The sequence below is a fragment of the Pempheris klunzingeri genome, chromosome 18 (genome assembly GCF_042242105.1).
Source record: "Pempheris klunzingeri isolate RE-2024b chromosome 18, fPemKlu1.hap1, whole genome shotgun sequence".
NCBI lineage: Eukaryota > Metazoa > Chordata > Actinopteri > Acropomatiformes > Pempheridae > Pempheris > Pempheris klunzingeri.
Genome location: NC_092029.1, coordinates 11,342,139 through 11,363,545, shown reverse-complemented (window position 1 = coordinate 11,363,545; position 21,407 = coordinate 11,342,139). Strand labels below are relative to the sequence as shown.

The 21,407-nt window shown below is 42.7% G+C and overlaps 1 protein-coding gene across 2 annotated transcripts in view; it reads right to left on the bottom strand.

Annotated features, from left to right (window-relative positions):
* The window catches only part of nhsl1b (NHS-like 1b), a 100,529-nt gene that overhangs the window by 40,304 nt on the left and 38,818 nt on the right, over positions 1-21,407 (bottom strand). Inside the window, exon 1 of one of the 2 annotated variants that reach the window (XM_070849040.1) lies at positions 10,121-10,195. The exons of the other annotated variant lie outside the window; for it this stretch is intronic. Within the exon in view, the coding sequence (XP_070705141.1) occupies positions 10,121-10,136 (16 nt within the window). The 5' untranslated portion in view covers positions 10,137-10,195. Of the gene's footprint in view, positions 1-10,120; positions 10,196-21,407 lie in introns of those variants that run through there. 2 annotated transcript variants of the gene reach the window in all.

The following is a 21,407-nucleotide window of genomic DNA, read 5'->3' as shown; positions in this document are numbered from 1 at the left end:
GAAGTTTCTGGACATGTTCGTTTAACATCCTACCTACAATACGATGACTACATACATTTTTAATGCGGAGAGGCTCTAATGAAAGTTGAACCTGCAACTTTGGCGATTATGGGGCTTCCCTAAATCTACTTACCAGGTTTTTATGGCCTTGAAAAAATTGGAAAATGCGGTTATCTTTGTGTGAACAAAACACTGACTGGGAGACAATGACAGAGCTGAGGTCGAGACCAAACCCCTCCTTATTCCCACTGCCACAATTATATTACCCTAACTGATTTTCAGCAGCACTTCCCCCCATAAATGCGGCCAATCCATTTCATTTGGCATCATCTAGTTACTCTGTGAGCCTGGTCTCCCTCAGGTGCTCTTCCCCTGGGAGCTGTTGGCACTGATTGGTTGATAGCTGAACCTGCCTTCCCACTGAGGGATTATGGATTCGATGGAACACCTGCTCCACGACTAAACTGATGTAAAATTGAAGTAGGACAGGGGAGAAGTAATGAAAAGAAAACAAGTGTTTGCCACTTGCAGTCTACAGTTAAAAAATGAAGATTTATGTTAAGAATTGGAAGAAAACAACAAGATAGTAGAGTAAAAACACAGGGCATGCAAGAGAGATAGACAGAAAGAGACGCATACAGGAAACTAAAGCGCACAAAGGACACATTAGCCAAACTCCAATTTGAGCGTGTTTGTGGGTTGTCTGTTCAGCGGTGCATGAATACAGACTGACTGGGAGGTTGAGTCAACCTACAGAGCCCAGACAATACTGTACCCATGTTGGCGACATCTTGAGCTGTCACGGCGTGTTAGCCAAAGCGGGCGTGAGGACAGGCTGCACTCGTCTGGCAGCATATTGTTATGTTAAATGCAAAAGAGTGAGAGATTCGGTTTTTTGGTTACGCAGAGATATTGAAAGGTAGTTACTAAAATGGATGAACAAACAAAGACTGAACACAGGATAGCAACAAAAACAGAAAACAAGTTGTAAAAGCTGTATTGTAAAGAAAAATTATCTCCCTTAGCCCTGCTTATTCATTTTATATTTTACAGTCTCTTTCACTTTTGGTTGATTGCTGGCATCATTAAGTAGTGTAATGTCATATCGCAAGCCGTATAATGACCATATCTCCTTCAGCACTCTCTTATATCTCCCTGATGGTTCCTTTATGCAGTGGCAGAGGTGAAAGTGGGTCACCTCTGTAACCCTAGCAGTGTCAGCTCCATCACCACTGTACTGTCAGCTCTGTTTCACTTCCCTGCAGGCCTGTCCCATCACCTCCAGCTGCTAGCTATTGTGTCTTGTTCCCAGGGGTGGCCACCCAGGGGGGTTATGATGTCCTACTGTCCCAAAAGAGAGTGAAGCATGGGCTAGATGCAAGTATGCACATGGGCATACATTAATTAAGAAAAATATGCACACACGAAGAGGCTATACTGAGAATACATGCACGTAATGCATGCCTGAGTGAATAAATGCATGCTCAAACACAAGTCCAAGCACAATAGTGAAGTCTTAAAATACACATATAATAAACCAAAATGAAATATCTATGGATATAAGATATAGATATTCAATATCTGATTCACTATATGGGATGGGCAGGTCATGTATTTAAGCATTAGTGACGAGTGTTCATGAAAGCCTCTCTCTGAGGGTCATCCAGTTCTTGCCTGGAGGACCCCCACCACCACACCAAGGACCAAAGGTCTCCGAGGTCACAAAGCCACAATCTGTATTAATTCCACACGGGACGCCCTGCATAACACACATACACACACACGTAAGGATGCACACTTGCACACACAAAGACAGACGGCACAGATCACTCAGTTACAAGGGAATGGCTGTCAACTAATAAGAAGAGACAAAGCCCGGCTTGGGAAAAGCTTCCACTGCATGTGTCGTGACTCTCTGGCACTGTGACATACAGCGTATAATTACTGTCCACAACAGTTCAGGTGACTTTACTTTACTTTGAAGCAAGAGACTGTTTCCCAGCAAAAGACACGTACTATAATTATTACTGTGGCAAAACAGCAATGTGGTATCATGTTAAGTCTGTTAAGTCTTTCTAAGAGGCTCAAAGACACTTCTACCTAGTCCAGCTTTAAAGTTGAAGACAAGAGCCCCTCTAATCACTATGTCTTTTAGTTCAAATGCTTTGTTGGCTATAGCCAAATCATTACAGGTCACATTAGACATCACTTAAAATATCTCTCAAACCAGCAGTTTGTTCACTTCACAGCTTCAGGATAACAAACTGCATGGCAGTGACTAAGTTCTGCTCTCTAGTCTGTACCTTTGCCATCCTTGAAGGTTTGTGTTTTCCCCAGTGAGCCTTTGGTGACTGGTCCTAGCAGCGGTTTTGGTGTCCAGAGAGAGTCCGGCCTCTGATGGACCTTTGACACTGAAAGCAGACGTTTGCGCAGGCAGCCCTCTGGCCTGGCGGGCCTGGGGCTGGGGACGGCCCCGGGCTGGAGGCTGTTCCCCATCTTGTCAGCGGGTTGGAAGGAGCACAGAGTTCGCTTCTCACCAGGGGGGTCCTCATAGCAGGCCCTGTGCCAGCAGCTGACCACCGGCTCCGAGGAGAGGCAGTGCACGTATGTGATCATCCCCTGCTAAGACCAAAACCCCCCTGTCCCGACGCAAACCCTCCCCTGCTCTATCCAGGACCAAAGCCCCCAACTCCTCCTCTTTCTTGCACGACCCTCTCTCTCTGGACCTGAAGTGGTGGGATGGAGGGGTGACTGTGAAGGGTGTGTGCAGGAGACCTCCCCCTTTGCCCCCAAACCCTCAATAGGCCTCCCCCTCTCTTTCTGGGAAGACAGGACGGAGGTTTGGAGGTTTTGCAACCCACCAGGGACCCAATCCCCCCTCCGTCTCCTCCTCTCTCTCCTCCTACTGTTTTTGTCTATCCTCTCCCTCTCTCAGGGGGACCTATTGACTTGCATTGATTTGCCTGACAAAGAAAGGCTGCAGTGCACAGAGTAAGATTACAAGATTTAACTCCAGAACAAATATTCCACAGATCTATTGTAGCATTAAGTTATTAAAAAGCATGATTATCAGCCGGATATCTGGCAGACACCACAGCCGCTTACAAAAACAGGAATTCTGACCCCCCAAAATGACCACAAGAACTTCAAAAATACTCCAAAGATGCAAAAAGTATGGTTTAAAAACAAAGGGATTATTGGAAATACTTATGGTTAAAGCACGTTTTTCTTCTAAATGCTGAACTGTCCTTTGCTGTGACCCAGAAGCATCACCACAACTTGTGCGAAAGAAAATCCACAAAAAGTTAAAAAAAAAAGGCCAAATATAGTGAGATTTAGTAAATTAGAGATGAGTTTAGAAAAATCGCTGGTTCCAAGTGTTCAGACAAGTTTGCAGTGTCTAAGAGCATCCTCCTTCCTCTTTCTCCACCTATCTGAGATAGAGCACCGGCACTGTTCAGTGGCGTCCACATGGCCTCTCCTCTCAGCTCCTCCTCCGTCCCCTTTCCTCTGCTCCTCAGCGCTGCTGTTCTAATCTGTAAACCCAGATTATCCAGCCTCCAGCCCTTGCCTCCAATTGTGACAGACACACACACACAACACAGATGGACAACAGGCTGTGGATAATTAACTACATCACCTTCAGTGCTCATACGTGTGGCAGTTCAAGAAAACTTGGAGTGCTGTGTACCAGCTAGTTAACTCTGATGACGCAAACTCAAGTGTGAAGAAAACTATGTGGGGCAAATATCAACCTACTGCCTCAGGTTTACCCTCAAGTGTCTGCTGTCACAAAGTACAGAGATCCAGTTGAAAATATACACAACCTACTCTTTTTTCTAAGAAAGACTCATTTCAACGCTTTGATGAATTTAATTGGAGCTGAACTAACAGAGTGAGGCACAGATGGACTGAGAGGTATTATCTGGACGGTGAGGGCTGTCGACACCAGATAAAAAGATAGGCACCAAACAAAGAGATACACACCGATTAAAAAGCAAGGTGCGAGAGGTCATGAGTAGTAAGAACTTCAGACGAACCTGCCAGGTGAGGGTGCGTATGTGTCAGTATGATCCTTAATCAGCTTGGCTGTGAGGTGGGCTAAGCTTGTTGATATGCCCAGGTTAATTGGATGAGGACCAGTGGAGGATAGGACTAGATAAAACCAAAGACTAGATACTCCAGTGATGGCCCATTAAGAAATGAAAGGTTAACCAAGAGGACATATATGCAGACATTATGATTAATTTGAAAAAAAAGAAAAGACATTCAAAAAACTACTTGAGCATACTGAGGCAAATGTCTCCCTCTGGTGGTGGCTAACACCTTTGTCATTCAATACAGACAAACAAGTGAGTATTATTATGTACTCACAAATACTTTAAAAAGTACACTCAAGAGCTTAAACAACAAAGCAATTAATCAATAAAAACAATCGACAACTATGTTGATTTGTCAAGTAAAAATAGTGTAAAAAATGACAAGTGATTCTCTGGTTCCAATGTTATGATGCTGCTTTTCTCCCCTTTATATCACTATGAAGTGAATGTGTTTGAGTGTGGGACTGTTTGTTGAACAAAGCAACACATTTGAAGATATCACCTTAACTCTATGTAACTGGGAGGGAAGTTTTTTCACAAACGTTTGTGGGCTGCTGCCCTAGTACACATCAACCCTATTGCAATTTTGGGGGAACAGGGAGACTGTGTGTGTGTGTGTGTGTGTGTGTGCGCGTGTGCGTGTGTTCCTGTGTGTGTGCGTGTGCGTTCCTGTGTGCAGTTGTTATCCTGCCAAAGCTTCAGCAGATAGCCAGCGGCTAAAACAGCCATTACTGATGGTTATCATTTCCACAGCATGGTGAGTCAGCCAACACACAAGCTGATTATAAAACCAAAACCACTGCACACACAGAACATAATGAACAAACCACAGCACACATGCACCCACCCACACACACACACACACACACACACACAGACACACATATATAAAACAGTGTGTGGATGCACATAGCCCACTGCGCAAGCCAAAAGATTCTGACTGTGGCCTAAATTGCACTTAACACTGTCGTTGCCCTAAATCCATACACACATAGACCAGCGGGTCATACAGTTCACCCACAGAACAACATCAGGGAGTGTACAGTCATGCAGACCTGAACGCACAATAGCATCATAACATAACAATAGAGGGTGTTTTTACAGTGACATGCAGGCAAACAATTATTATTGGCATTTTACAAGCAGGAACATGTTTGTCTGTGGTAGTGACGGTCATGTACGAATACACACACACACATATAATGTCATGTGTGTCTGAGTTGGCAGTGAATGTTCAGGTCTTGCCCAGACCCAGCATGCACGGCGGTCAGACTCTCACAGTCCACTGCTCTTAAATGGGGATTATTACCAGTAAGGAGATATTTGTGTGTGTGTGTGTGTGTGTGCGTGTGTGTGTGTGTGTGTGTGTGTGTGTGTGTGTGTGTCTGTGTGTCTGTGTGAGTGAGTGTATGTGTGTGTGCATCAAGAAGTGCAACATTCATGCTGAGTTCAAGTCAGGGTAGTGCATTTTGTCTGTATGTATCAATACTTGTTTGTGTCCATATAAACTCTCCTATGTGCCTGAATAAATACTCACATGTGCACATAGACTGTGTGTGTGTTTGTGAGTGGGGGAAGCCAAAGCGGAAGGCTTTGGGGAAGGGACAATGGTAACCATGGATACACATAGGTCTGAATGGAGTGAGAGGAGCACCTGCACGCTGAGTTAGTCCCCTGTCTGGGGAAGTTGTCCACAGGGAGCCGGCCATTGTCTTTTCAAACTTAACCCACAACAAAAGTTTTCCAGCAGTGTCCCTGGAAACATCACAGCTTAAAACTCGCTTCCTGAAAAACTTTGTCTCACAGTAAAAATACAGTCAAGTCCCCTTTACTGACTCCATCGTTCCAAAGATCCAACCTTTCCAAACAGCTATTGTTTAGTAAACTCTTTTCAGAAGACAAAAGGTTCACTGCAGTCCATTCACAGGCAATTGGAACCTCACCATCTATTGTTTACCTATCAAGACCAGAAATCTCCTCCTGTTTTGGAAGAGTTTGACTTGTTTACAGAGGTCAACATCTCACTCTGAGTCTCCTCTTAAAGTTCCATGCTAATTAACAACTTTGCACTAATTAATTAGATTCTAGCAGCTAGTATAAGCTGGCTAAATGGGTTTCCTATAACTGAGGACCTAAATCAGTACATCAGAGGTTTTATTTTCAGTGATAAATAGAAATGGTCCACAGAGTTAGATGGTCATATTTGACTTGGTTCTGTGACTATTATGTGAAGCTACAGGTCCAGTATCTAGCCATGCTGTAGTATTTCACAGTTATTCAAATCTGATGTTGGCAAACCAGTTTACAAAAAAGCCGGAGAGTTTCTGCCAACCTTTCACCGTCAACAGCAGTGGCTTTAGAAGCCAGCTACCCAACACTGGATGCATTTATTTTGCTGTCTACGTTTCAACACCTCTTTCCTGTCCTTCCCGCTCCTCTCTTCCCCTCCACTGGAGATAAGCAGCCTGCCAGATTGAGTGTGAGAACGTCCATCAACACCATTACCCACAAGGCCATGGGGAAGGTGGTGGGTCAGCCTTTGGTCAAGGGTCAGAGTCTCTCTAGACACACGACACAGGTGCTTTGGTTACTGAAGGACTGTCCTGGTTAATAAGGGAGCACTTTTAATGGGGTGGCTAAAAAAAGTTGTCGATAACTTTGTTAGTTACACATGACTCTAGGAGTTGCATAGGAGCTGTTATTAAGATGTTGAAATGAAGCACAACAGCGAATAATGTGATGTTTCTGCTTTAATAATAGAGATAAATGTTTCAGATTAAAACTGCAATCATAACCATTTAGCCTTTTTTGTCCACAACCGTGCTGCTCTGTCCAAAGTCCTGTCTGGGCTGATATGTAGGTACCATATAGGTGGTGAGAATGCCATAAAGGAGCTGAGGTTAAATATAGGTTTAGACATATAGCTATGTGGGTCACTGCCCTGTTGGCCGAATCCAACTCGGCAGCCCTGGAGAAAGAAACACTCTGAGCTCCTGCTGTTTCTCCAAGAGTGCGTGGGACTCATGCACACACACACACACACACACACACACATTCCTGGCATTCAATTCGCACACACATGCAGGAGTGTACACATACACAGACAGCTCTGTATGATTCATTTCCATGAAGAAACTGCAGTGTTTCAGCTTTCTCAGGCAACAAAAGCAGATCTAAATTGAATCTTTAACTTATTTATAACTTACAATATTTTAAAGTTAACCCTAATTATATACAATAGGATACACAGATTTTCGTTTTCAATATTTTTGTATCAATAATATGGTGATTAAATTAATTAAACTATGCAATTAATAGCTGGTAGTAGTAGTAATAGTGGTTTGAATATCTAATGTACATAATGGACTAAATGACAGAATATATACACTTCGGGCATTAAATAAAACTTCATATTATGACTTAATTACACTTAACTTTGAACTGGATCAAGGTCCAGGCGACATACAGGCCTAGCGCACGTCTTTATCAAAGCATCTGTGTACGGCCTGATGAGCACATCTGCACTTCCCCCCTTCTCCGCAACCAAAACATCTGAAGCCACTATAATGCTCAGACATCCGAGTGAACTGCAATCAGAGTGGTTGAAACAAACCAGGGAACGCTGGTTCCACTCAGCCAAACTCTTTTTCTTCCAGATTGGACATGGCCCGAGTTGCCCTTAACTGACCTCACAAGAAGGAGGTCGCATGAATTCTCTGCAAAATGTTTGCTTGGCGGGGTTTACATTCACTCATTTATACCCGTCACACTGCAGGGAACCTCCAATTAGAGTGAGAACGAGGTTCCCAAAATCACTCGAGCTAATCCCTGCTCAGTCCCGTCTCATGTCTCCTTTTGGGGGCTAAAATATTCTACTGGAGTGGAGCTCAAGTGCAGATATAACTTATGTAACATACCAAAAGCCACACAGAGTGGTCTGGCCGGCCAGTAAAGGGCTTACACCAAAATACATGGCTTTACTGCAGGAGGGGGGGTGGGGAGAGGGTGTGTGGTCAAAACAGATGAGAATCCACTCTGTCCACAGCTGGACGTGGAGGAACATGGGCTGAATATGTGTCACATCTGCCCCAGAGTTGGCAGCTCTTGTTGAAATCATAACATCAGCAAACATTCTGTAACTGGCAACTAATGTAGAGCAAACTACAGGATCACGAAGTTTAATGTAATGCACAGTATTTGGGTCAGTTCGTCATGTAATTTGAAGCTGGAAACCCAAACTGGCAGTGGTGCTTTGTCTTTAATTGCAGCTTGTATGTATGTTTAACACTTTTTAAACAGTTTTAATGTTGCAGGACGATATGAACATGTAGGAGGGAGAAGATCTTCCTGGTGTCATACAACTGGTTGGTTGGAAAGATTTCAAAGTTAAATCAGACTATCTTGTTTAAAAGTGGTAAATTACTTCATCTAACAAAACTGAAGTTTTTCTCCAGCTCCCACATCTGTTTCTCGCCATTTCCCAAATCTGACCAGAGTCCCACAGTGTGGAAACTGTCAACATGAATTACTACATACAGCTGATGTACTGGACTATGCCCTTAACAGTTGCAGTGTTCAGTTTATATTACTTCATTTCTTGAAGCCATACATCTAGAGGCAACAGAAAAAAGAAAATACTGTGGTTTCACGAGAAGGACGATTTCCTCATTTCTGAGATAACAGCAGTTTGGACCATTTGCTAAGAGGCATCTGAGCACCATTTCATTCTTCATTTTATTGCATCTGTTGGCCTGGATTTCCTACATGTTTTTCAACTTAGAAATTCACATGTTGTCCTGATCCTAGGTGATTTCTTGCATTTGAAGAGTTTGTTTTCAATGCAATTGTTGTTACTGGGCAACACAAGGTCAAACTAGGTAATTCTTCACAGTAAGTAGACCTAAACATGTGGACTGACAGCTGCTCAACAGCTTTAATAGGTATATACTTAGAGGAATCATGAACATTGTTTTTCAGAGTATATTCCAACTTTTTTGTGCAACTTTACAAAGTTTCCAAGACTTTGGCCTAACTGTGTCAATTTTCTTTACAATTCCTGTTAATAACTGAACACATATAACATATAGAATCCTGTGGCTTTTAATTAAGATCCATTATAGGTAAAAATACTGACATGATGTTCTTAAATCTGTGCATCAGCGTGGATTTCTCAACAAAGGAGTTAAACGCAATAGAAGCAAAACTGCTGCCAAATCAGTGCAGCTGTTTTCCTTTGGGTTAACAGCATTATATCATCTACTGGATGACTTAGAGCCTTTGTGACTAATACACAGTTGATGGTGAAGTCAGTATTTGTGTGTGTCATACGGTCATCCATTAAGCATATCGTTGTCATATGGCCAAGCAATAAAACTGTGTCTCAGAACAGATAATAATTCAAAATGAGGCTGCCAGTGAAGGTGGAACCAGTTTACAACTTATCTCACATTCACTGGCCAGTCGAATAATAGTCGACACATGGCCTCACTCTGCAGGACAACAGCCCGGCAACTGCTGCTTCACCAGCTGTAACTGTGGACAACACACACTCAGACACACAAAACATCACTCATCCTTGCTAAAAATACACTCCCAAGTTTAATAAAGAAAATTCAAACCTCATATAGCGAGTTGCATAGAGAAGCTTTAATATTAGTAGCTCTTTGTGTTTCCCCCAAGTCAAGAATTAATCAGAAAGCAACTGGGAAGAAGAGCAATGAAAAAAGCAACCAGAGGAAAAAAGGAGAGGTTGGATTAAAGTCGGTGAACCTGAACGAGTCAGACAGAGAAAAGAATAAAGGAAGAAATGATTAAAGAGGGAAAGAAGGAGGTTTCCCTTCACTAAAGAAAAACACATGAGGAAGGAAGAAGCCGCTGTGACAGAGATTACTTTCCACACAGAGGAGAGAGATGGAGTTCAACTTTTCTTTGTCTCAGAAAGTCTGGGGGAGAAGTCCAACACTCACACTGGGGTGATGCAAACACATTCATGTAATGTACACACATACACACACACTTACCTTTAAGACAGAACATGGCTCTTAACTTATTTCCCCATTTATCCACAAGAAACAAATACCGGTCTCTTCATCTGTTCTTCCTTTTCACTCTTTGCTGAGTTTCCTCTCTCTTGCCCTCCTTTCCTCTCCCCCTCTACACTGCTCGGTCAAGGCGTTCACACACAGACATACAGATCCTGACACATACACTCCTCACTCCCGTTGCCTCTCTTGCCATCTCCCTCCCTCTCTGTCTGTCTCCCCTCGCACAGACATGCACACGCTATGAGTGGCAGCTAGCCAACTTCTACACCTCAGGAAACTGCTCTGCCACCCCCCAACTCTGCTTCCCCTCATGCGCTCCCTGAATCTCTGAGTGTCTCTCCACCTCACTAAATCCCCCCCATCTCTCCGCCCCTATCAGTGTTAAGAGGCAGAGAGCCAGAAGCCCAGCCTCGATCTTAAACTCTTGAAGCTGCTGTCACCTTTAAATCAGATACAGAAGTTTACACAAAGGCATATATTTATATACTGCATATATAGTGTATAAATGAGGTCTGTACTCTTATTAGGGCAGGCAAAAATAAAAACAAAACTACGCACACAGGGCGTGAGCCGCGTAGAGGATTGTGATTGTAGAGAATCTGGGCAGTCAGCAGTTTAGAGTGAGGCAGGGGGCCACGGCTTGAGGCCAATCCATTGTGCACTGATCAAATATAATCGCTTTAATCCCCACAATTCAACTGTTTGTTATCAGAAGCAGCTACAAGCTTGGTGCATCCCAAACCCTCCTGGCTGGCCGCTCTGAATTACCAGCTGCATGGCACTGATGGTAGACAGAAATACTGAGTCACTCACAGATTGTGGAAAGGCTAAAGAGTCAACATACAGTTTGCTTTTGGGAGTTCAACATCAAGGGGCACAACAATAGCAGTTCTTACTGTAGATCACTTAAACAAAGAAAAGAGTGCACAGGTCTGGTCTTTAGTGCCCTTGAAATATTACAATATGACAAAAAGATATTTGTGATACATAAGAAGCAATAAACAAACATCACACAGAAACTATGAAGAGATTTTAGAAAGCAACTGAGTAAGTAGAAAAGCAAGTTTTGTTGAAACAGTAGCGATCCAGGATTTTGTGATATAAGGTTTGCAAGGCCGTCTTTTTCAAATCGGGAAAGGACAGGAAGTAAGCGTCCTCATCAAAAAATATCCAATACATCCAAATCCATACACAATTAGCACTGTAGCATAAGTGGCCTTTAATGTGTTCTGTGGGGTGCCAAAATCTAAACATAGTGACAACAGAGAGTAAATGTGTCAACTCAAACTTTAGCTTACTCCAGACTAGATGGCTGAACACAAAATGCCATTGATTTCCGATGAGGCTCTGTAATGGCTTTCTCTTACACTGCAAAACATGTTGCAGCTGGTTACTGCTTAAATGGCTGTTAAAGCTTAAAGGTAAAAACAACTCAAGCCTCATTAAACAAGTTATAATGTGGGACCAATAAACTGAACTGGGTAGCAGGTTAACTTATTATGAGCATACAGGTTTTTGTTCATTAATCAGACTCAGCATCCATCATTAGCACGTCTTTTAAACACTAATGAGGAGTCACAAATATGGCCTGCCATAGCACCTGCTGATGTCTCCTAATTGCAACTGATTAATGGTAAGTGATGCAACACTAAGAACTGCTTTATTTGCGTTCACTTCTATTGTGAAGTCAATATTTATCATGTATTACAGATAGCTGCACAACAAAGACATTGTGCAGAATATATTGTGTGCATTAATTTACTTGAAGCAGACAATAAGCTGTGTTATAAGTGTTATAAGTGGCTCCATTCATTTTAGTTTAGCACCATCATGTTCACAATGCTGTAACCTTTCATGTACATAGTTTGAGTAACTATAGCAACTGTGACAGTTAACGAATGAACAATAATTACTGCAATATAGGATGTCATAAAGCATTATCTGGGTTTACAGTGGCATTTAAATTACACTGCACATTGGTATATTATCCTTTATATAGGTGTTTATAACATAACATATGATCTATATATCTTCATCAGACACTGGAAAGTACTACACCATAAAGTCAACGTCACTGTGCTTTAATTATAATAAAATCATGCGACAACAGTACAGTATTTCAAACACACATTTGTAAAAGATGTACTGTCCAAATGTGAGTGTTTGTGTGCATGTGTGTGTTATGACCATGTTAATCCCAACCCCAATTCAGCTCGCAGGCTATGACACGCCTGCCTTGACCAGATGTCACCAATTACGGCCTGATTAGTGTGTGTGTGTGTGTGTGTGTGTGTGTGTGTGTGTGTGTGTGTGTGTGTGTGTGTGTGTGTGTGTGTGTGTGTGTGTGTTTGTGTGTGTGTGTGTGTGTGTGTGTGTTATGGAGCCCCTCTGCAAGGGTGACTGCATAAAATGAGAACGCCACAGAAACACAGCCGTGGAAATAATCAACAATTAAAGTGCACACAAATCTCTGGATAGACCCACCTAACCAGACAATAAAACCTGACTTCATCAAACCTCCACCTTAATTGGATGCTGCATTGCCCAAAACGGCTTTAACTTTAACCTTCACCATAAAACTCTCGACTCTGAAGGAACACTTGAGGTCTGCATAATCACTGCTCTCACAAAGCTGAAGTGGTAAAAGCAGAGAGGTGGAATTTCTTCCCTATTTTTAAACAATCGCATCGAGAGTGTTTTCTCTTTCACATGAGGGCCAGTTCCAGCTACTTCACTGTTCAGAGTTAATGTCTTCTTTATTGAGGGATATTTAGGCTACTTAGGTTACAACCTATTGCTAAGTGACATAAAGTGCCGGCCTCCATTTATGCATTTTAATAGGTTACTGGTATCATTTTGTTCAGCCCTCTTGTTCTGCAACGGTTTTAAAGCACCTGACTGGAAAATTAGCGGCACAAACTGTTTACTGGATGCACCTAACGCCTAATATTCCCACAGCAGAAGTAGATGGAAACATGTACTCATTTGCATTTTCTTAAGGAGATTTTCTAGAAAGTTTAAAAATGTGTGTTTAATTTGGATGGAAACTTTGCTAAAACACTTTTGCTTACTTTGATTGTAATCATGCCACTCAAGCTTTAAACAAAATTGGGCTTTTAAATGTGTGCTGTTCAAATTATCTCATTGAAAGGATTCTTTAAAAGCAATCAGTAATATGGGTCAAGAGTTTGTGAGATTTTTTGTGAAAAAGTCACTTCCATTCCATTTACTTATATTCACCTGTTAATAATAATTCTTTATATTTTGCTACTATTATAGCATACATATAAAGTAAAATATATTGTCATGTGTATACAGTATTTGGTTGTATTTATATCAGTGTATCTATTTGGATATTATGTATATAATGGTAGGCTTACTCAAGCTGTGATGTCTGTTATCTAGTTTTAAAAAATTGTCTTTCTCAGGAATTTCAGTACTGGGCTGTGTGGCAACACAGGTCTTCTGGTTAAATGGCAGTGTTGTACTTTAACTGCAGGATATAAAGACTATATTCAGAGGCTTTTCAACTGACCACTGTTGTTTCTCTCCAAAATACAGTCGTTGACACGATTCAGCCCTTATGATAGTCTTTTATTGGTAGGCAAAAGGCCCCACATTAGACAATATCTTATCTTAAATGTCGGTCAGTAACTCCAGCGTACTGCACATCTTCTGTCACATCCAGTGCAGCACAAACACGACATGTTATTACCGTCTGCCGTGAGCTCTGCGTCAGCGCAAGATAAAACTAAATAACACACGCAGATAAGAACTAAGCTTGTTGTAGCGAACCATAACACTTTGGTAGCACGAAAAGTTAGACACGCAATGAGCGGAAACCTAGATTTGGTTCGAACAGATTTATCTGTCATAAGTAGTAATACAATGGCACACCATTTGAGATAAAAACATGATTGGATTTGTGCTAAAGGTGAATGAAAAAGATATTTCCCGTGACATCATCCACAGCTCCTGTATACGTGGTGAGGCGGATTATAAACTCTCACCTCTGGATTGTGTTGGGACAACATCAGTGCATCCCACCAACATAAACCCTGGACCTCGATCCCCTTATAAGCTGAAATCATGCTCACAAACATAATCACTTGTTTTTCCTCCGCCTCCCCTTCTCATCATCGAGTTCAGGGCATTCACGGATTAGATCCCATAATACAAAAGGTAATAGGATACACAACATGATACAAAGAAGGTGGGTGGCGCGAGTCAGAGATTTGGTTTTTAGTGGGAAATATAAGTTAATGCGATTAAATACAGGCTAAAACTCGACTGCAATGTGTCGCAGGCTTTGTAGGGGTTTTCAGCATATAGTAGGTCTGATCTGGGATCAACTAATAGAGACATAAAAAGGAGGTTATGTGGTCAGAGAGAAAAATGTTTGACTTACCTGAAAATTATCATACCATTGTCAGCACATAAAAGAGAAAACAGAAAGCAGAAGATGATTAGAAACAGTTTGAGAACATAAAAATAGTACATTTAATATTCGTTTCTCCATTAAGTATTCGTGTATGTTGTGTGTGTGAACATCCATTTCTGTGTACGGTAGGAGTGTTCGTATGCCCTGGGCTGTGGGCCACATCACCAGATTTCCACGTCCGTCTTTTAATGAGGCCTTGCTGGTTTATACATCGCATCTCCCCCCTACAGCGAATTATCATCTGCTAATCTGGATTTACACATGGACTACATACTGATGATGTGTCGCGGTGTGTGTGTGTGTGGAGTATGTGTGGAAATGAGCCCGGCCCATAGATCATCCAAACTCCCCAAAAAAGAGCGTTGCACAAGAGTCTTGTTTGAATCCTCTAAAAATTTTTACTACACATCTCACATAGACAAATATGTCCTAAAAGACCTTTTCATGCAGGCAAAATTCAAAAACAACTAATTTATGGCATTTTATAATATGAGACCCAATTCTGGTTCTGGCTGTAACAACACTGGTGTGTTAGGGTACAAATATCTAGGTCAATGTGTTGTGTGCTAAATGAGACATACTGTAGATACATAAAAATGCATCCCGCATATAATTCTGCTAAATACTAAAATCCCCCAATCTTCTCTACTTGTATATTAACATGGTGCACTGCTACTTGCCAACAACGGAAATCTCAAGAAATTAAATCAGAGTCATTAGGTTCATGTCATGTGGTGGCTTGCTGTACACAACCCATAAACAGCATATACTGTAAGAAGCAGTAAAGTAATCAAGTAAAGACCAAGATCCCCCGCTGCCACTCAGCCTCTCTGAGCCTGAATCCCTGTCTGGCCTGAGGGGCCTCAGCAGCCTGCCCAGGGCCCGACTGTCCGATCTCTCAACATGGTCTTCCAGAACGGCCATCACGGCCGATTGATTGATGAGATTGATCATTTCATTGTGTGTCTGTGTATGTGTGTGACAGAGCAAGGAGGAGAGAGAGGAAAGGAGACAGTGAGCAACATTGATCTGCCGAGTGAAAACATCAGTGATAATGCAATCGCTTCTTTTTCAACATTACTTGACTGTTGCCACCTACAGGATTCAGGCCGTATGACCGGAGCTTTTTGTCTGCTGGGCATCAGAAAAGAAATGTGGCCCAATTACATACTAAATACAAGCAGGTTTTGACTTTATAGTGAGTGTGTGAGACGTCAGCAAGCATACCAAATTCACTTGATTATTGTGTGTGCTCCTGATGGGCGCCACTGTCCCACAACATTCCCTAAACCTCAATTCCCAGTGCAATTCTTGGTGGTGAAGAATGATACTGAGTCAAATTTTTAAGGCTAAATGAGAATTTTGTGCAATAATGATATTTGGCTCTATGAAATGCTGACCAAAACGACACAAGACAAAGCATATTTAATTAGTTTTGAGGGGTTCAGTAATTTTTTCTTTGTATTATTCATGCACGTCAAGTCAGTTAAAGTTCAGCAGGTCTTCACCAGGACAGCCAATAACAGCTTGTGTAACAGACGGCTCTCTTACACATGATTGGTTCAGATTTTTCCCAATAGGAAGGTCAAACTGAACCACACCAGGAAGTCGCAAACCCGATACCTTGGCAACCGAGGCAAACACCCAACCAGTCAAGTTAAAGGCTGCGTCAAAATTGCAGGTTCTGGAGCGACAGGGGCTCATTTTAGGGCTATATTTACACACAGGCACGATGCGCAGCTGCCCATGTGTCTTGTAATGGGTCCTGGCAGGCGCGTGGAAGCAAGATCCAGATGTTATAAATACTCCAGGTTCAAACTAGAGAGGTATTCTTATGAGACATTTCCTATGTGTGGTGTGCACATGTACAGTATGTATGTATGATTGTGTGTGTGTGCTGTAGATGGAATAGTTTGATGTTGACCTGTCTCTGACACTGTCTCTGGCCTTGAATTAGCTATAAAAAGATGTAGACCATGTGTATGACAGAGGGAGAGAGAGGGAGAAAGAAAAAGAGGGTGTGTGAGGCAGAAAAAGCAGTCTCTGAAAAACAACTCTTCCAGTCAAAAAACGCATTCATCAGCCTTGTTGCTGTTTTAACTAGCCTGATTTCTTCATCCTCTAGTGTGTTCTCTCCATTCCCAGGCCGTGCTGTTAATATAACAAAATCAATAAACGCTCCCCCTTCCTTCCTTTAAGATTTAACAAGTAAATGCTCAATTATCAAAGATGGATCTGTTTCCCGACTCAACCAAATAATCAATAGTGACACTCAAACTGATCAGACTATTCGATTAAAGTGAAGGATTTAAATGACACAAAAAATAAGGTACGATGTCATGACAGTGAAGAACATTCCTGTAACAAAAAATGAAGAACATCAGCACTACATTTACACCCACTTATATAATGTGGTGATCATCTAAAGCTTTGGTTTTAATGATGACATTCCAAAATGGTGACTCCAGCTTCTACCCTTTGACTTTAAGAAAAATGTGAGGAGCTCAAACCATGCCAGCCATGTGCAGCCCTGAGCAGCCCTGAGCTGTTTTAGGAAGGGGCAGGTTCGGAGGTGATGGAGTGACTAGGAAGGATTGAGACATGCGATAAATGACAACAACAGCAACGAGCTCCACATTCCTGTGAGGCAACAAAATGGCAACTTACGGGCTCCATTTAGGTGGCTCCACATGTCTTAAAGAACCACTTAAGTTAGGACAGAAGCAACAATATATGCATAAAAAATATTTATTCATTAAATATGTTTTAAATAATTAACAGCCACAATAGACCAAGACTGAAACTGTACTACATGCACTAAAGTGTAGGTGTCCCTGTAAGTAAGACAATGCTGGTAGGTCTGCTCTCATTGGGAGGCAACAAAATATCCAAGCAAACCAAAACGTATCCCTAAAAGCAGCATGAGAATGATCATTTTGCTCATTGGTTAATCTGGGGTGGGAGTGAGAAAGAAAAACCCAAATACCAAGAAGGTGACTTTCAGTTCAGTCAGATCGAGGTCAGATCACATTCCGACCACAACCAAACTGCTCAATAATTTGTTTGTGACTAGAACGAGATTACTTCCCCTAAATAGTCTTATTGTGGTTGTTTTGATCTGCACAAACGTATGATTACTGTGTTCAGTTCTGCCCAAAACTACTCATACCAGGAGAGAAACGGACCAAACTAGTCTGATTGAGCTGGCCTAAACAACGCCCTTCCATACACGTCCAGGTTTTCAGTCAAAGAGGTAAACTGATGAGAAAAGTAATGGCGCTAACAGGTGTCAATACAGTCCCAAAACAGTATAGCCACATGCAGACTACACCCACACACAACTATTCATATGAACATGTAGTAACAGGTAAGTTAGCATGCATGAGCACAACAAGCAGCATCTGTACGTTACGCTATTTTGCCACAGTGTCCAAGCTGCAATGAGATATTTTTTAGCCTTCAAAAGCTGACACCTCCATGATGATATCGAAATAACTCATTATTTGTCATTTAATGGGTATGACTACAGTGAGTGACGAGGATGGATATTAAACTAGCCCTCGCTGTCCTTACTGATGTGAGTTTAGCTGAAACAGACCTGTCACTGCAGCTGGAGACAACAGGAGTATGGGTCAGAGTTGGTGAAAAAAGTCAGGAGACTATAGTGTTGCAATGGTGTCTTTTTCCATTTTCAGGCAAAGGTTAGGCTACAGTTACAGCTATTGTCTTATTGACACCGATGACCAAATACACACAGGCATTTACCCACACAACTAATGAACCGATCAATAAATAATGAGCCCAGTCGGGGAACACAATACCCCTGAACTACTGAGAGAAGTATAAACAGCATTCTTACCTCAGTCAAGATGATAAAGGTTAGTTCCAAATATAAACTAGAAGTATTATCGCTTGGTCTGAGTGATGGGCTATACAAACCCCCCCACACACACACACACACTCCCTGGCACCAACGCCTGCGCTCACATCGCCACCAGTCTGTGACATCACTGTGTCCGTGACATCACCTGTTTCCGGTCTGATGCATGATTGTTTACCTATCACGCACACAAAGTTCCCCTTGACCCTTTAACAGCCCCACTGATCGCAGACATCTCCTGCTCACTGCCTATAGCAACCAGGAAGTGCCAGGAACATTTACACGGAGTACAAGGGGCCATAAAAAGACAGTGACCCATTTCTTGCTTTGCTTGAGCGTGTAAACAAGTCATTCACTGGCTTCCTGTTTGAGAGTGAGAACAAAAATCCATTCAAATGAGCTCAGAGGATTGTGGTGGCATCATTGTGATGCAGCCAAGTCAAGCGTACCATGTCATTTTGCTGGGTGAGTATCTACTGATTTAAAAATGCGTACAAGAAACAGAATCAATTAGGAGTGACAGGCAGTGTCTCTTCATTGCTGCCTTCCCTTCCCTCACCTATTTTGTGTTGAGGCTGGTATACCCAGTTGTCATCATCATCCCTCTTGTCTCTGCCTGCAGCGTGAAGGTGGGTGTGTGAGTGCGAGTATGTTTGACGGTTGTGGACGGCGTGGAGTTCATTCTGACTGTGGAAGATGCGTCTGCTCTGGCGGGAGAGGGTAGACACGCTGAGCCAGCTCAGAGCCCGGGACAGGCCTGCAGGTTTCTCCTTACGGAAGGAAGCTGACCTCCTGTCCCCTCTCATCGTCATTCAGGGAAAGCAAGGCCAAGACGGGAGGACGTAGGATCAAAGTATCTTTAAAACCAAGTTTTAATCTGGAAAAATAATCCTCACATGTGGCTCCTTGTGTTGGTTGGTAGATATTTGCTCTAAATCCAGATCATGAGATTCCGAACATTTCTGAATACAGCATCCAGGCACACACACATGCTTAAATGCTTAAACTATTCAGATTCCATGTTTAGAATTAAATTAGTTCCAGAGGGAAGTTCATCCATAGCCCAGTTTTCCTTTACTTTGGTTGCACAGTTCCACATCATGACTCTGACAGACTCAACTTCAAGCTTCTTTCTCCTTCAATTAATCTCTGTGTCACAAGCCGAAAGTCAGACTTAAATTATCTCTTTTCCTTTCCCCTCTTCTTCTGTGTTTAACGATTCCGGGCGTGATTCCCAAGCCCAAAGGGGTAATTACGCAATCCAGCAATCTGGAAAATCACCACCCCCCCCTGCAACACACAACCCAATACACACACTTGTATGTGCACACTCACTGTTGGCTGTAATATTCCTTGGTGGTGGCTGACAGGGTGGAGAGAGGTTTCCAAATTACATTAAGATACTTTTCAATCACAGCAAGTCAGCGGTTGCTGTTTACAACCATGCCTGCTCTTGAGTGCCGTTATCTCCAGTTGTTAGCGTGCACACCAGCTGACACACACCGTCTCAGCGCCAGGCCAGACCAGGAGGTTGAGAGGTTTCAGTGTCCCTGGGTCTATTCCCAGCCTGATGAAGTTACATGCATGCTCACACACTGGCACAAACACACTCGCATAACAAACCTCCCGCCAAAAGTTCCAAATAAGGATCCTCTACTATGTGTCTGTGTGTGTGTAGATCCCAGGTGGCCTCTCAGGGTTTCCAGGGAATTTCACCCGATGCCATGTCAACACCTTCTTCTCTATTCCAGGGGTGGGTGAGGAGGAGGCATGCCAGGTATGCTGATGTTGTGAAAAAAAAGTCCGGGAGTTGACAGCCGCCAGGGTCTGAATCTCCAAACAGCTGATCAGCGTAAGTAATAAAGCAAGAACCAGGAGGAAAAGCCCACACCTGCTGAACACGCACACTGCTGATAAGAGGTATGCGCTGGAGGGGATTCCCTGCACTTTGGTCTTGGTTAGTCCTGAAGAGTCCTCCAGTGTGTGACCGACTATGAGAGTTGACTAAGTGTGTTGTGAGTATAGGGTTAGGATTACACCCAACCCTAGTAGCCACGGTGCTGAAATACGAGTCAGCCCATCCCTTCTTCCTTCTCTCCCTCCCTCTTTCTCTCTGTTTTCTGTGATCTCTGATCTTTGCCCCTCCCTTACATCCATTTGCTGGTATGGCAACCACTCCTCCCTCCCTCCTTCACTCCGTTCTTCCCTCCCTTCCACCTTCTTTTTCCACTTGTCTCTCTATTTACAGTTATCCGTGTCGTTTCTTGTCCCTCAGGTGCTTCCTTTACTGAGACAAAGAGACCGCGTTTAACCTGAGACCTGTTTCGTCTAAAAGGCATTTTTAATGCTAGACAGAATTAAATAAATGGCCAGAACAGCTACAGACTAATAGAATATGCAGCGTGCATCTACAGTGTCAGTGAGGTCTCTCTAAGGAGACACAGCACGCAAGGAAGGACTCTCTCATCATGTTATTGAAGGTGATATTTTGCCTGAGGTGGTGGGAGCAACTGGTTGATCAACAAGTCTGAAGCACCAGAAGGCAACGCCAAACATGACTTAACAGCAAGGAGATGACAACATCCACCCAACGTGGATGTATCAGTTGAAGGTTTAAGAGATCGCTCTGAAGTGGATCTTGTTTCAGAAATATGCGATTGGTGAGTATTCTTTTGTAAAATGTAACACACAGCACATATTCAGCTACCCAACATATAGCTGAAGTAGGTTAAAATAGCACACAGAGGCCCTCAGGGACAAAAACAAACTCTTTATGGGGCGCAACAAGTGTGTTTGGGAGGTGGAGTTTTCCCACCTAAGTGTAACCGTAAAGGAGTGTGTGACCACCAAGGTGTGAAAATAAACCAGTGCTGTGTGTGTGCATGGATATATTTATGTGTATGAAGCACAGGTGTCGTATCAAACCCCACAACCCTAATTAA